Source organism: Anolis carolinensis, unplaced genomic scaffold (genome assembly GCF_035594765.1).
Source record: "Anolis carolinensis isolate JA03-04 unplaced genomic scaffold, rAnoCar3.1.pri scaffold_7, whole genome shotgun sequence".
Classification (NCBI taxonomy): Eukaryota; Metazoa; Chordata; class Lepidosauria; order Squamata; family Dactyloidae; genus Anolis; species Anolis carolinensis.
In genome coordinates, this window is record NW_026943818.1 from 5,445,233 (window position 1) to 5,460,273 (window position 15,041).

The 15,041-nt window shown below is 43.4% G+C and overlaps 1 protein-coding gene across 3 annotated transcripts in view; it reads left to right on the plus strand.

Annotated features, from left to right (window-relative positions):
- astn2 (astrotactin 2) overlaps positions 1–15,041 on the plus strand; it is a 615,168-nt gene that overhangs the window by 161,573 nt on the left and 438,554 nt on the right. For all 3 annotated transcript variants that reach the window (XM_062959683.1, XM_062959682.1, XM_062959684.1), the window contains exon 2: positions 7,267–7,454. In XM_062959683.1, coding sequence (XP_062815753.1) covers positions 7,267–7,454 — 188 coding nt within the window. The remainder of the gene's footprint in view (positions 1–7,266; positions 7,455–15,041) is intronic.

Genomic DNA, 15,041 nt, shown 5'->3' on the forward strand with positions numbered 1-15,041 from the left:
ATATTGGACTCGACTGTCTACCACGATCAGTATTAATATTTAATGTTTGTTTAGCATCGCTCACATCCTAGACGCTGTAACAGAAAGCCACGGTAATGCAGTCCTTGCCCACAGGGTTTTGCAGTCTACATTAAAACTAAGAAGTAGAGAAATAAAGGACGGAGGGGGAGCGGAAATGAGAAGCAAGCGTGAATTGAACAGGAGCCTGTAGCCATGCTGGAGTCGGAGTCGTGAGGTCAGGAAATGTCTTTTGGAACAGGTCCCTGATCCAAGGGGGATTTGATGAATGACAGCCATTCTCTATAGAGAATTTCTAAATTTGTCTATGGGGCCGGTGAGGTTGGCAAGGCTTAGATGTTCAACTCACAATTTTTGAAGCATAGACTGGCGTTAGTATCTATGTAACACAATTTTTGTTCCTGGGCTATAAATGTCATTTCTGAATTGATTCTATCATAAAAACATGGAAGGTGTTTATTAAAATTGCAAAAGCTTTGTTTTTGTGGGACATCCTGCAGCACATTTTGCTCTAGTTTTTCATCGAATCTCAACCAATTCAACCTAGGGCGCTTCCAGACAAGGCCAAAATGTGGAATTAAACAGAGGGGCAAAACATTCGGGATCTCGGAGTGGGTCCCCACACAGACCTGCCGGTCCTGGGTTTTCTTTCCCCGCCGTCCTCACTGGCCTCCCTTCCATGTCTAGGGGTAAAATGGAGGGTGGGCGGGGGAAATCTGGTGGAAGATATATCTATATGGTTATGGGCTGATCTGTATGTGAGCATATGTGTTTACTCGTGGAACTCATGGAAAAAGGAAGCTCAAGTGAGGAACCTCAAGTGAGGAACCTCAAGTGGGGAACCTCAAGTGAGGAACCTCAAGTGAGGAACCTCAAGTGGGGAACCTCAAGTGAAATGAATCCAAGTGAAGCAATTCCTTATTCACACTGACTGAATAATTTTTGCCAATGGAACTGATGTGGAGAACTTTCTGTTTAACATTGTCTCCCAATAATAGATATTTTTAGGGATAGAGGAGGAAATTGTTGTACGTTGGGCAAAACATCTTAAGTTACTTGGTGTTGTGGGGAGACACTTTGCCCATGATTCCTTCTGATGTGCCAGGCGCTGGCAACTCTATTGGTCACAGTTGTTTTAGTTCTTTGCTGGAAACTCATCAGGAACTGGTGCCAATCCAAGAGCTACAACTTTGTGTAACACTGGTTTTGGGCAAGTGGAGTTTTGCCCTTTGTGTTTAAATTAGAGCTAAAATGTATAGTTAAAAAGGTCAAATTCAACAACCGATTGGGCAGCGGCATAGGTTTTCTTGGAACAGTATTTGATTTCACTTATTTAGAGTGTTTGTATCATGATTTAATGTCCCAAGAGGGTCTCGAAAGAGCTTATAAAAGAGCATCCCAATAAAAATCACATTCAAGAAGAGTATCAGGAAAAGAACAAATATGCTGTCCATATTTATTATTTATACATTTTTTATCTTTTCCTCATTAGGCGTGATCTTAGGGCAAGTCACAGCAATCTTATAAAAATACTCATATATAATTTATAAACAACACACCGAAACAAAAAGAGAAAAGACTGAAAAGAGAAAAGGCAATAGCTGGCAACAATATCTATCTATCTATCTATCTATCTATCTATCTATCTATCTATCTATCTATCTTTGTAATAGATGTGTGTAAATAAATAGTAAGACGTCGTAAGTCGGATCTTTTTCGGATGTTTCTAGCTTACGACGAGTATTCCGACATTGAGATGGCTAGAATCCCTGACATTCCTGAGTTTTTCTGAGGTATTCAGATATGACCAGTAGACGAAAACTAGAATATGCTCAGCTTGTTGTTGTGTGGATAATGAGTGCCTTGGGCCACTCACAGTCCTTGTTGGGGATTCAAGCGGCATTGCTTCGGTCTTGAACATGTCAATAGAATAATTAGGAAAGTGCTGAATAAGGGGGTCTACGGCAATGGTTTTAACCTTGCTTCCGTCAAGGGGGAAAACAGCAAGGCTTTCCTTCAGTGAGCTGTGGAGCAGGGAGTTGCTTTGCAAGCGGGGAGGAAGAGGTATGTCTGATGGACAACTAAGCTGAGCCCAGTGCAAAGGGCTTCACATTCTCGACGGGGTCTGCTTTGCGTCTCCATATCTGTTCCACCAGTTAAACTCAGGACAGGTAGAGTTGCATAATCTTTTTTGCGATTGCAAAATGGAGAATCTATTCCAAAGAAGTAGTGTTGGTGAAGAATGGACCTTATAAATATGTTTTTTAAATTAATAATAATAATATCTTAATAGTGTCAGAAGTGACTTGAGAACATATTGCAGGTCACTTCTGGTGTGAGAGAATTGGCTGTCTACAGGGACGTTGCTCAGGGGACGCCCAGATGTGTTACTGGGAGGCATCTCTCATGTCCCTGCAAGCTAGAGCTGACAGACAGAAGTTCACCTTGTCCTGTGGATTCGAACTAGCAACCTTCAGGTCAGCAAGCCAACCTTCAGGCCAGCAGTTCACAAGAGTTTAACCCATTGCAACACAGCAGCTCCAATAATAATAATAATAATAATAATAATAATAATAATAATAATAATAATAATAATAATAATAACTCTTACAAGTAAAACAAGCAGTCAAAGAAGAACATGCCCTGGCAGAATATGTGAAGCAAAGTGAAGAACCTGCTTTGATTGAAGTCAAAAATCAGAAACTCCTCAAAGCACCGAAGACAAAAAACCAGTACAAGAAAACCGCACTACAAACTGGAGCTGACAGCTGTCACAACAAAACATTGCATGGAAAGTTCCTTGACAAAATTGAAGGAAAAGCTGATAAGGAGAAGACCTGGCTCTGGCTCACGAATGGGACCCTGAAGAAGGAGACAGAAGGCCTGATCCTTGCAGCCCAGGAGCAAGACATCAGAACAAAGGCAATTCAGGCCAAGATTGAAAAATCAGCTGATGACCCAAAATGCAGACTGTGTAAGGAAGCTGATGAAACTATTGATCATATCCTCAGCTGTTGTAAGAAAATCGCACAGACAGACTACAAACAGAGGCACAACTATGTGGCCCAAATGATTCATTGGAACTTATGCCTCAAGTACCACCTCCCAGCAGCAAAGAACTGGTGGGATCAGAAACCTGCAAAAGTATTGGAAAATGAGCACGCAAAGATACTGTGGGACTTCCGAATCCAGACTGACAAAGTTCTGGAACACAACACACCAGACATCACAGTTGTGGAAAAGAACAAGGTTTGGATCATTGATGTTGCCATCCCAGGTGACAGTCGCATTGACGAAAAACAACAGGAAAACCTCAGCCGCTATCAGGACCTCAAGATTGAACTTCAAAGACTCTGGCAGAAACCAGTGCAGGTAGTCCCGGTGGTGATGGGCACATTGGGTGCCGTGCCAAAAGATCTCAGCCGGCATTTGGAAACAATAGACATGGACAAAATTACAACCTGCCAACTGCAAAAGGCCACCCTGCTGGGATCTGCATGCATCATCCGAAAATACATCACATAGTCCTAGACACTTGGGAAGTGTTCGACTTGTGATTTTGTTATACGAAATCCAGCATATCTATCTTGTTTGCTGTGTCATAATAAAATAATAATGATGATGATAATAATAATAATAATAATAATAATAATAATAATAATAATAATAATAATAATATATCACACAGTCCTAGACACTTGGGAAGTGTTCGACTTGTGATTTTGTGATACGAAATCCATCATATCTATCTTTATTGCTGTGTCATAATAATATAATAATAATAATAATAATAATAATAATAATAATAATAATAATAATAATAATAATAATAATAGGTGTCCGATGTGTGATCCAGTACAACAGCCAGCAGAGTGCCTGCTGTGGACTCAACTTGTTGTGTTTCAAATATGATGATGATGATGATGATGATGATGATGATGATGATGATGATGATGATGATGATGATGATCTGGACTCCTGAACAGAGTTTATGAATATTTGAATAATCTGGGATCTTTGTTTATTATTAAATAACTGAAAATGTGAATAGTATGCCCAGGGTTGCAAACAAAGCTGGAATTCTGTTCTGAGCAAACTACCTGCTTCTCAAGACTTAAAATTATGCTCCTGGTTTACGGCCTGTTATTTGGTTCAGGCATAATAGGAATGCATGGTTTCCTGCTAGGCAAATGAGCTGCACCAAAACTTCTCTTTTTTTTTCACAGCTGAAAGGAAGAGATCAGAGCCACCAATTTCACTCTTTTTTTTTTAACCAGACCACACTTCCCCCTGCTGTCCAGTTTCAGGAAACTCTGATTTATTTAAACTTTTATCTTGGGAGAACAAACAGATTGGAAAGCGCCATTTGAACCTGTTTGCTCTAACTAGAAGATAAACAAGTCTGTGTTCTCTGTGGTTTCTTTAAAATTAGATGTGGGTTTTTCCAATCTTCTTGCAGCTGCAAAAGAGGAGGATGGGGGGACGTGGGAGCCTGTGGTTTGCTGTTTCTTAGTCATATAGCTGGAGGTCATTCTTTCCCGTTCAATAGGAACCTGGCCGCAGAGTAAGCAGGCCTCCTGCTTATCCTTGAAAGTGGCTGAATTCAATGACAAGGCTGTTTGTCGGGCTGAACAGCAATGCAAAGGGATCTTGTCGCACTTTTGAGACTAAATTGAAAAAAGAGAAGGTGGTAGCATAAGTCTTCATGAACTAAATCTCCTTCATCAGATGCATAGAGTGAAATGTCTATGGAGAAACATTTATACCCGTGAATAAGCAGGTGTGTGTGTGTCAATAGTCATAGAAATTAGGGTTGTGCATTCAGGGTAAACCTTGACCCATTTCGTATCCCTGCTTTCAGTGGGGACCCTGATCTGCTTTTTGGGAGCCTCCTGAAGTCGGGGAGGTGGGGGTAGATATCTGTTTTTGATCCATTTTCTATTGGTTCATTATGGGGGAAGGACTTGCCAGGCTCATCTTCCCACATGCTTTAGGGAGGCTTCTTCTTACCTGCTGTTTCTTTCTACTCTTTAAGTTGTTGTACGGTTTCCTTGTTATGTTGGAAACTGCCCTGAGTCCCTTGAGGAGATAGGGTGGTATATAAATAAAGTATTATTATTATTATTGTTATTGTTATTATTAGGGTTATCCAGAAAGTAGATTACGTTAAAAATGAACAAAGTATAGGAGAAAACCATATGCAGTTGAAAGCCACACCCAAATACCACTTCTCAACATAGTCACCATTCAAATCTAGGCACTTATCATAGTGATGAATGAGCTTGGAAACTCCTCCCCCACAAAACTCTGCCGTTTGCATCCTCAACGCAGCGTTTTGGAAACGATGCGCAGCTGCAGGAAGGGGAGACCGGCTGCTTGAGGACGCAAGTGGCAGAGTTTGGTGGGGGAGAAGTTTCCAAGCTCATTCCTCACTATGATCAGTGCCTAGATTTGAATGGCAACTACGTTGAGAAGTGGTATTTGGGTTGTGGCTTTCAACTGCATATGGTAAACGTTTTCTCCTATACTTTGTTCATTTTTAATTCCAAAACATAATTTACTTTCTGGATAACCCTCGTATTATTACTCTAGAGGAGGTGCTTTATTTTCAGGCATTGGTAGGCAGGAGCACACACTTTCTGGGCCTGGACACCACACACATTCTCTTTGAAAAGTGAGTGCGTGTGTGGTGTGCAAGTCCAGAAAGTGTGGGCACCTGCCAGTGCCACCTTCAGGTGAGTGCCTCCTCTAGAGTAAGAATTTCTTGCTCTAGAGGAGGCTCTTGGCTGCAGGCAGCACTGGCAGGCCCCCACGCTTTCTCACCTGGGCTACACCATGCCAGCCAACCACATTCTCTTTCCATTCCAAGGCGTTTTAAAGAGGCCTCTCACTTCCAGGTCAGGAAGAGTGATGATCTCCTGGAAGAGGAGAGTCATTTTCAGGGAATGAGGGTTTACTTTTTCTTTGCTGGGAGATTAATAAAACGTTCTCCGGGACCGGAGACAGAGGGTGGAGTGGTCAGGCCAAAGCTCTGAGAGCTCCTGCCTTTGCTGTGGAACTCCCCAGGGTGCTATCCTTTTGCCCCTGTTATTTAACATCTATGTCCGACCACTTGCTGGACTAGTGCGGAGCTTTGGCATAGAGTGCTACCAGTATGCAGATGATACCCAGCTATTCTTGCGTCTCGAACCTGGGACAACCGTGATTCCTGAGAACTTTAAGCTGTGTTTGAAAGCATTGATGAGTTGGCTGCGAGCGAGTAGACTAAAAGTGAATCCCGCAAAAACGGAGATACTCTGGCCCGGCCAGCCACCAGAGTTAATCCAGTCACTGCCTGACTTTGATGGGGAAGTTCTGGTTCCATTTGCTACTGTTAAAAGCCTTGGGGTTGTGTTGGACTCATCGCTGACAATGGAGGCCCAGATTACTGCCATAAGTAAGCAGGCCTTTTTTCATCTTCGCCAGGCAAGGAAATTGGCATCCTACCAGTAATCCATGCAGTAGTCACCACTAGGTTGGATTATTGTAACGCCTTATATGCTTGCCTTCCAAAGACAAAAACCAAGAAGATCCGAAGGGTCCAAAATGCGGCGGCCAGGTTGCTAGCGGGATCATCTAGAAGATCCCCTATTACACCGATTCTGAAACAACTGCATTGGCTACCAATAGAACATCGGATCTCTTACAAGATACAGATCCTGACATTTAGAGCTCGAAATGGCCAAGGACCATTATATCTTAGGGACCGCCTCATTCCTTTTTTCCATCAGTGTTCACCTCGATCCTCCCAGGACAATCTCCTATACGTACCGGGCCCTAGGAAGCTACAGGGCGTAGAGCCTTTTCGACCTATGCTCCAATTCTGTGGAACTCATTGCCTCCATATGTTATAGCAATGTCGGAGTTGCGACCTTTTGTAAAAGCGCTCAAGACTTGGCTGTTTGGTTGTGCATTTAAGTAAATCAGATCTAATTTGCCAAATAGTCACTGTTGAATGTTTTTAGGTTGAATGTTTTTATGTTGAATGTTTTTTATATTGTGGAATGATATTTTAAATTGTAAGTCGCTTGGAGCACTCTGGTGGAGAGCGACTAATTAAGAAATAAAGTGAAGTGAAGTTTAAACTGTGATGCTGAAAAGCAGGCTTGGAGCTGGAACCGGCTCCCGCTTGCTTTTGCGCCGAGTAGATTTTTATTTAAAAAGAGAAGCATGTTCAGCAATATTACTTCAATGTTTTCTTCTTTGCAGAGATGTCAGGAACGGGGTCCGACATTTCCTTGGTGCACTGGAAGCAGCAGTGGCTGGAGAACGGCACCCTGTATTTCCACGTTTCGATGAGCAGTGCCGAGCAGCTTTCTCGAGCCACGCCGCCGACCTTGCAAGAACCTTCTGAGATCGTGGAGGAGCAGATGCACATTCTTCACATCTCTGTCATGGTGAGTGACACCACGTTCCTCTTCCTGCTCTGGGTGATGGCACTCCAAGCGCCACCTCAAAGGCATCCCTTTTTTCTCCCGTTTCCGCGCTTCTCGTAATTGATATTTCATATCTTTGGGATCTGGGGATAACAGTCTAAAAATGTGTGCTCTCTGCCGCTCTTTAAAACCTAACATCTGAATAGTGTATAGCCAAATTCTCTTTCAAATTGTCAAGATCAGCAAAGTGTGGCCTGGAGGAGTTTGGATCTGTTCTCTCGAGGGCATGGAGTGAACGCTAGATGACAAATGGGACAACTCCAGCATACCTTTTGTCGTCATCTGTCTCTTTTTCCACCGCTTATGTGAATCGAAGGCTTCAGTGCTGTCGACGGGGTCTCTTTTCTCTAATATAAAGACAAGGCAATGGGGCAACGGATGTCGTGATGCCTTTTAAGATTTGTGGAAGTGTCAGTCGATTGGTACAGCATCGTACAGACCGAAGCCTTACACCTTGGAGGTTTTCATCATTATGTCTTTTCGAAAGCCTCTTCTTACTATTGTGCAGACTTTGGGAGGTTATGCAGAGAGGTTTTCAAAACCAGCTTTCTTTAGAAAGTCGGCAACAGGAGCAGGATGTGCCCTCCTTTCACCTTCATAAGAAACGCATAATGAGTAGTTTGGCCCTTTCCAAGCAGCAGTAAATGGTTTCCACATTAACTCTGACTGTAAATTGCTGCTGCTCTGCTGTCACAGCAACTGCGGTCCATATAAGAGAACTATTATTCCTTTATACTTCCGAAGAAGAAAGCGAGTGTTGGCATTGTATTGGGCGTAAAGTTCAGCAGAAAGTTCTCCTTGGAATGTTTTCCTTTTGGAGATGTTCTCAAGTAAGAGTTACAGTAGAGTTCTGGTTAACCGACTTCCGGTTATCCGACCTACCGTATTATCCGACGTGCTTGCCAGAGGGAGGAGACTCTTACTTTCGCCAAGCACCCAGAGCTCGCACTTTGGGGAAGCTGGGTGTCATAGACAGAACGCCACCAAATAGAGTACAACACAGTTTATTGAAGTTACAGAACTAAAGAAATGCCCGTAGAAAACAAAAGACTAGGCAAACACTTGTCTTCAGTGTGAAAAGTAACAGAAACAGCTCCGTTTGAATTAAAACGGTTCGAAGGAATAAACCGGATTAAACAGGAGTTTAATCCGGACTAACTCAAAAGTGCTTACTTCAGCCTGGCAATTTAAACAAACAAAAGTTGGTAAACAAAGGTCAAAATGAACACCAAAAGCTGGCAGCAGATTCCTCTCTGCTACCCAAAAGCTACAGATGAGTAACTCAGGCTGTTACTCCTCCGTGCAACGAGCGAAATCCGGGTCCAGGCACATCAATCAGGATCACGGTGGTCAGCAGGGTCCCAGTCCGGTCCGAGGTCGAAAGCCAAGTGCGGGCGTCTAGAGTTCCACGAGTTCCACCGATAGCCTCAGAAGGGATAGTCCAAGGTCGTAGTCAGTCAGTCAGTCCAGCGTCAATCCAGAGTAGGTAATTAATGTCCGTCAAAAAGATGACGGAGGTCCAAGCTATCAAGATTAAACACAAGTTGCCCAGTGTCCTTGGTAACTTACGTATCCAGCAACGAATCACACCCGTCTTCAGGAAGTTCCCCAACAAGAGCCCAAGCGTTCGTCCAGATTACCTTGCCCAACGCAATTAGCCATTGATCCTAAACCCCATTTTATCCCAGTTCATAACTCCTCATCGCTGTCAGCTGCTATCCTAATTCCAGGTGCCTCATCATCATCATCCTCATCAGAGCTAAAACACCTTTGACTACGCCCCACAGCATCCCCAGCTGCGGATCCCGCTCCATCCCTCCATCCCGTCCATGGGTCTGATCCTGCAACCCGCCAATCGCCTCCCATGCTATCAGTGCCGGTGACACCCAAATCCTCCCTCACACGAGTCCACTCCATGTCATCCTCCTCTGAGCTAACCATCTCTTCCTCCATTCCCTCGGTAAAACCCTCAAAGGAGTCTTCATCTGTTGGTTCTGCAAATAAGTCCCGGAGCCGTTTCCTTTCACGCTCCTCAAAAGAGTCTGACTCTCGAGGAGTCTTACGACCCCGTCTCCCAGTACCGGAGCCAGAAGGCTCAACCATAACACTGGGTGAACGTTGCCTACTGTGTTTCCCCGAAAATAAGATAGTGTCTTATATTAATTTTTGCTCCCAAAGATGCTCTAGGTCTTATTTTCAGGGGATGTCTTATTTTTCCATGAAGAAGAATTCACATTTATTGTTGAACAAAAAAAGAACATTTATTATATACTGTACAGTAGTTGTCATCACAAACCAGCATAACCAGACAAACTATGAATCCTATCAATAATTTCTTGTTATTACCATTATTTCCATGTACAATACTCTATGGTTGGTACATTTACCGATCCTGCAAGTTCTGGTGTTCTGTTCTTTGGGCATGCTTCCAAACAAAAACTTCGCTAGGTCTTACTTTCGGGGGAGGCCTTATATTTAGCAATTCAGCAAAACCTCTACTAGGTCTTATTTTCTGGGGATGTCTTATTTTAGGGGAAACAGGGTAGTAACGTGCACCCGGCTTCCCTAAGTGGGGCGGGCGCTGGCCGGAGGGACGGGGCTTGTCCCTCTGGCAACCGCCCGCACTTACTGGGAGGGGATAATAGGGCCTCCCTATTATCCGAAAATTCCGGTTATCTGACATTCCACCCGCCGGTTTATGTCGGATAACCGGAACTCTACTGTACCTCTATTTTAGTCACCAGCGGGGCCGGTCCAAGGTAATTTTCAAATATAGGCGAACAGAATTTGGGCGCCCCCCCCCCCAACCAATCACTGAAAAATAAAAGCATTGGATAAGTGAAAATGTTGGATAATAAGGAGGGATTAAGGAAAAGCCTAAATAAAGAACAACACTCTAAAAACAGGGGAAATTCAGACAGGAAACAATCAGGGCCAGCTAACCAACCAAGGATGCCCCCAGGGAGGAAGCAGCCAGGCTTTGAATCTGCAAGGCCATTAAATGCTAATCAAGCTGGCCAATTGCAACATTCACACTAACTTCAAACAGACAAGAGCTCTTTCTCCCACCCTGGACTTTCCACAGATATATAAACCCCACTTACCTAGCTTCCAACAGACCTCAGAACCTCCGAGGATGCCTGCCATAGATGTGGGCGAAACGTCAGGAGAGAATGCTTCTGGAACATGGCCAGGCAGCCCGGAGACCTGGGGAGCAGGGAAGCGGTGTTTCTCTGCTCCACAAAGTGGCGAATGCCTTCCTTGCAGAGGCAGACGTGGTGGCGGAGGCAGGAGTTGCCTCAACGGTTGAGTTTGCCTCACGGTTGAACCGCCCCTGGTCACCAGCATGTCTTGCTTTCTGAATTTGGGAAAGTTACTTCTTTGTACAACAGGGCTAAGAATCCCCAAGCCAGTGGCTGAGGGATTCTGGGAGGTATTGATCCAAAAGCCATATTTCTTAGACTTGTGCCACAAATAAATGTGGAGCTTTCCCAAGCTCTGAATAAGCTGCCATTCTCCTAGAAATTGCATCTGCTGCCTTTGGGTTTCGTTTTGTAAAAACCCAACCAGGCTCCAAAATGTGACAGAATGTGAGACTGCTGCCTTTGGCAAAGGCATTCTGTCCAACGCTTTCTGCCCAGATTATTAGTACCTTGATCTGAGATTGTTCATAGGCTCTTGTCAAATATCCTTTGGGCAATAGCAGTAAATCTCTACTTTTTGCTCATGTGTTTGTTTGCCATAGGAGATGTTTTCTGTGGATTAGTTGCTCGGATGTTTCCAACTCATTAATTGTGGTTGGGACACGATTGCTGGATGTTGACGCTGCCTTTGTGCTATTCTTCCCCGATATCTTAAATGTCAGTTATAACCCTGTTTAAATTGCACTAAGAAATATTAGTTGTGTGGTGGTGCAATGGGTTAAACTGCTGAGCTGCCGAACATGCTGACCAGAAGGTTGGCAGTTCGAATCAGTGGGATGGGGTGAGCTCCCACTGTTAGCCCCAGCTTCTGCCAACCTAGCAGTTCGAAAACATGCAAATTCATGGCACACACACACACATACAGTAGAGTCTCACTTATCCAAGCTAAACGGGCCGGCAGAAGCTTGGATAAGCAAATATCTTGGATAATAAGGAGGGATTAAGGAAAAGCCTATTAAACATCAAATTAGGTTATGATTTTACAAATTAAGCACAAAAACATCTTGCTTTACAACAAATTTGACAGAAAAAGCAGTTCAAGACGCAGTAATGTTATGTTGTAATTACTGTATTTACAAATTTATCACCAAAATATCACAATATATTGAAAACATTGACCACAAAAATGGCTTGGATAATCCAGAAACTTGGATAAGCGAGGCTTGGATAAGTGAGACTATATATATATATATATATATATATATATATATATATATATATATGAGAGCCCCCAGTAGTGCAGCGTGTTAAAGCACTGAGCTGCTGAACTTGCTGACCGAAAGGTTGGCGTTCAAATCCGCAGGACGGGATGAGCTCCCACTGTTAGCCCCAGCTTCTGCCAACCTAGCAGTTCGAAAACATGCACATTCATGGCAAATACACACACACACACATATATATGGGAGGCCCCAATAGTGCAGCGTGTTAAAGCACTGAGCTGCTGAACTTGCTGACCGAAAGGTTGGCATTCAAATCCACAGGACGGGATGAGCTCTCGCTATTAGCTTCAGCTTTTGCCAACCTAGCAATTTGAAAACATGCAAATGTGAGTTGATCAATAGGTACTGCCTTAGTGGGAAGGTCAATGGTGCTCAATGCTGTCATGTTAGCCACATGACCTAGGAGGTGTCTACGGACAACGCAGGCTCTTTGGTTTAGAAATGGAGATGAGCACCATTCCCAGAGCCAGAAATGAGCACCACCCCCCAGATGTTGTTGTTGTTGTTGTTGTTGTTGTTGCTGCTGCTGCTGCTGCTGCTGTTGTTGTTTGGCATGTTGAGAGAGAACAGTAGAGGTGAAATTTCTATGAGATGTAAAAAATAGATCTAAAGTTCCATGGAAATTGGTTGGGACTCTTAATGTCTACCTGCTATGTTGTCACCATTTTACAAATGTTCCAACGTAATATTTTTAGAGTTTTACTTTGATCCTCAGGGCTGAACTAGTTATAGATCAGAGGGTCCCAAGCTGGGTCTGGTTGAGGCCCAACGGAGTGAGTAAACATGCAAGTCCAAGTGCCTGGTTGGCACCAAGGAGCAAAGCCATCCATCATCTTTTACATGTTGCCAACAAGGATGATCTTTTAAAGCTTAAATGTCAAATGTGTAGATGGCCGAGAACCATCATTGATCGAAATTGATTTGGGGAGAATGCCTGCTATCTGCCTTTCATCATCATTTACATGTGATTGGAGAAGAATGACAAACATTGTGTTTGCGTGTGTGTGTTTTAAACGATGTTGTTGACTTTTTGGCAGAAACATTGTGTTTTCTCTCTCTTTCCAATACCAGTGTGGGAGTACTGTTATTGTACCTCTTACATGTAGCAAAGGCCTACATGTGACTAGTACAGTCTCAATATTATTGGATGGCATAGAAGATTTGGGACCGAAAGGAGAGGGAAAGCAAACGTTCAGAATGGCACGGTATGGTTTAGAAAACTTTTCAAAACCTTCCCTCAGGCTCGGAGCAAATTACAGAATACATATATGGCAAACATTCAGTTAACAACAAAGACAGACAGTACACAGACAGAGGCAAGGCTTCCTTCTTTTTCATTTCCGGCATCTGGAGGCTGTGCTCGACTTGGCCATGAGGAGGTGCTATTGTTCGATTATTCCATGCTGCCCATTGATGCCTTCCTGATCGAATTGCTGACATGTTTTCAGGTTGTCTTTTTCCTCCCCACTGAAGGCGGTACCTATTTATCTGCCCACATTGCTGTTTTTGAACTGCTGGGTAAGCAGAAACATACAACTTCGGTTGGCAAGATTTTCTGTAGCTGGCGGTTTAACCTACTCTGCTAGCCACGTTTTTCTTCCTCTCAGCTTTTTTCACTGTCCAGATTTCACAACTTTAAATAGAAATGGGGAATATAACACAAACACTTCTAACTTTAGTGTACAGTAACATATCTTTCTACCCCCTTAGCCAAAGGATCTTCAGGATCTTACACCATGTAGTAATTATTGTATGTACGAATTTAGCACCAAAATATCACGATGTATTGAAAACATTGACTACAAAAATGTGTTGGATAATCCAGAACATTGATAAGCGAGTGTTGGATAAGTGAAACTCTACTTATAGGAGAAAACATTTACCATATGCAGTTGAAAGCCACACCCAAATACCACTTCTCAACATGGTCGCCATTCAAATCTAGACACTTATCATAGCGATGAATGAGCTTGGCAACTCCTTCCCCACAAAACTCTGCCGCTTGCGTCCTCAACCAGCGTTTTGGTGACGATGCGCAGCTGCGGAAAGGGGTGCGTGGCTGGTTGAGGACGCAAGCGGCAGAGTTTTGTGGGGAAGGAGTTGCCAGGCTCATTCTTCACTATGATAAGTGTGGAGCCTCCGATGGCCTAGGGGATAAAAGCCTTGTGACTTGAAGGTTGGGTTGCTGACCTGAAAGCTGCCAGGTTCGAATCCCACCCGGGGAGAGTGTGGATGAGTTCCCTCTATCAGCTCCAGCTCCATGCGGGGACATGAGAGAAGCCTCCCACAAGGATGGTAAAACATCATAACATCCGGGCGTCCCCTGGGCAACGTCCTTGCAGGCGGCCAATTCTCTTACTCCAGAAGCAACTCCGGTTGCTCCTGACACGAAAAAACAAAACAAAACAAAACTATGATAAGTGCCTATATTTGAATGGCGACTATGATGAGAAGTGGTATTTGGGTGTGGCTTTCAACTGCATATAGTAAATGTTTTCTCCTATACTTTGTTCAATTTTAATTCCAAAACGTAATCTACTTTTGGATAACCCTCGTAATTATTAATTAAACAGGAATAGCCCTTTCAAACCAGGAACAGAAGTGTTTTAAAATTTTGTTACATACTGTCGACTTTATTGTCTACTTTAAAGTATGAGCACAATTTGTTTTGATTGTGGGGTCTGACCCAACTTTAATTCATCAGGACAGGTTTCTAGTTTTTGTTGGACAACTCGGTCTCTGAGTATGTAAGTGGCTCTTTAAGTGTTGCCTTCTTGAAGGTCTCAGCAGAACAAGTGACATTGCTTTTGTTAGTGAAGGAAGCTGCAAAGCTTTATAATTCAGCCAAAAGGAAAGTTTGACTTTTTATAGAGTTCTGGAAACAAGTTTGGGTTAGAAGACCCAGGCGTCGGGATGGCTCTTCCCATCACCGCCACCTGGTTTGACGAAACCTGTAGGGAACACTTTAAGAAATTCTAAGTTTCTCAAAAAACAAACCAACTGAAAGGAAGCCCTTAGCAAGGATTTATAATGACCGGGAACGATAATTAAGCAGGGGAATAGTCGGAGCAGAGGGAAGGATGCATCGCACGTTTTGTTGAATTCAGCACTTTACACGGGAAGAA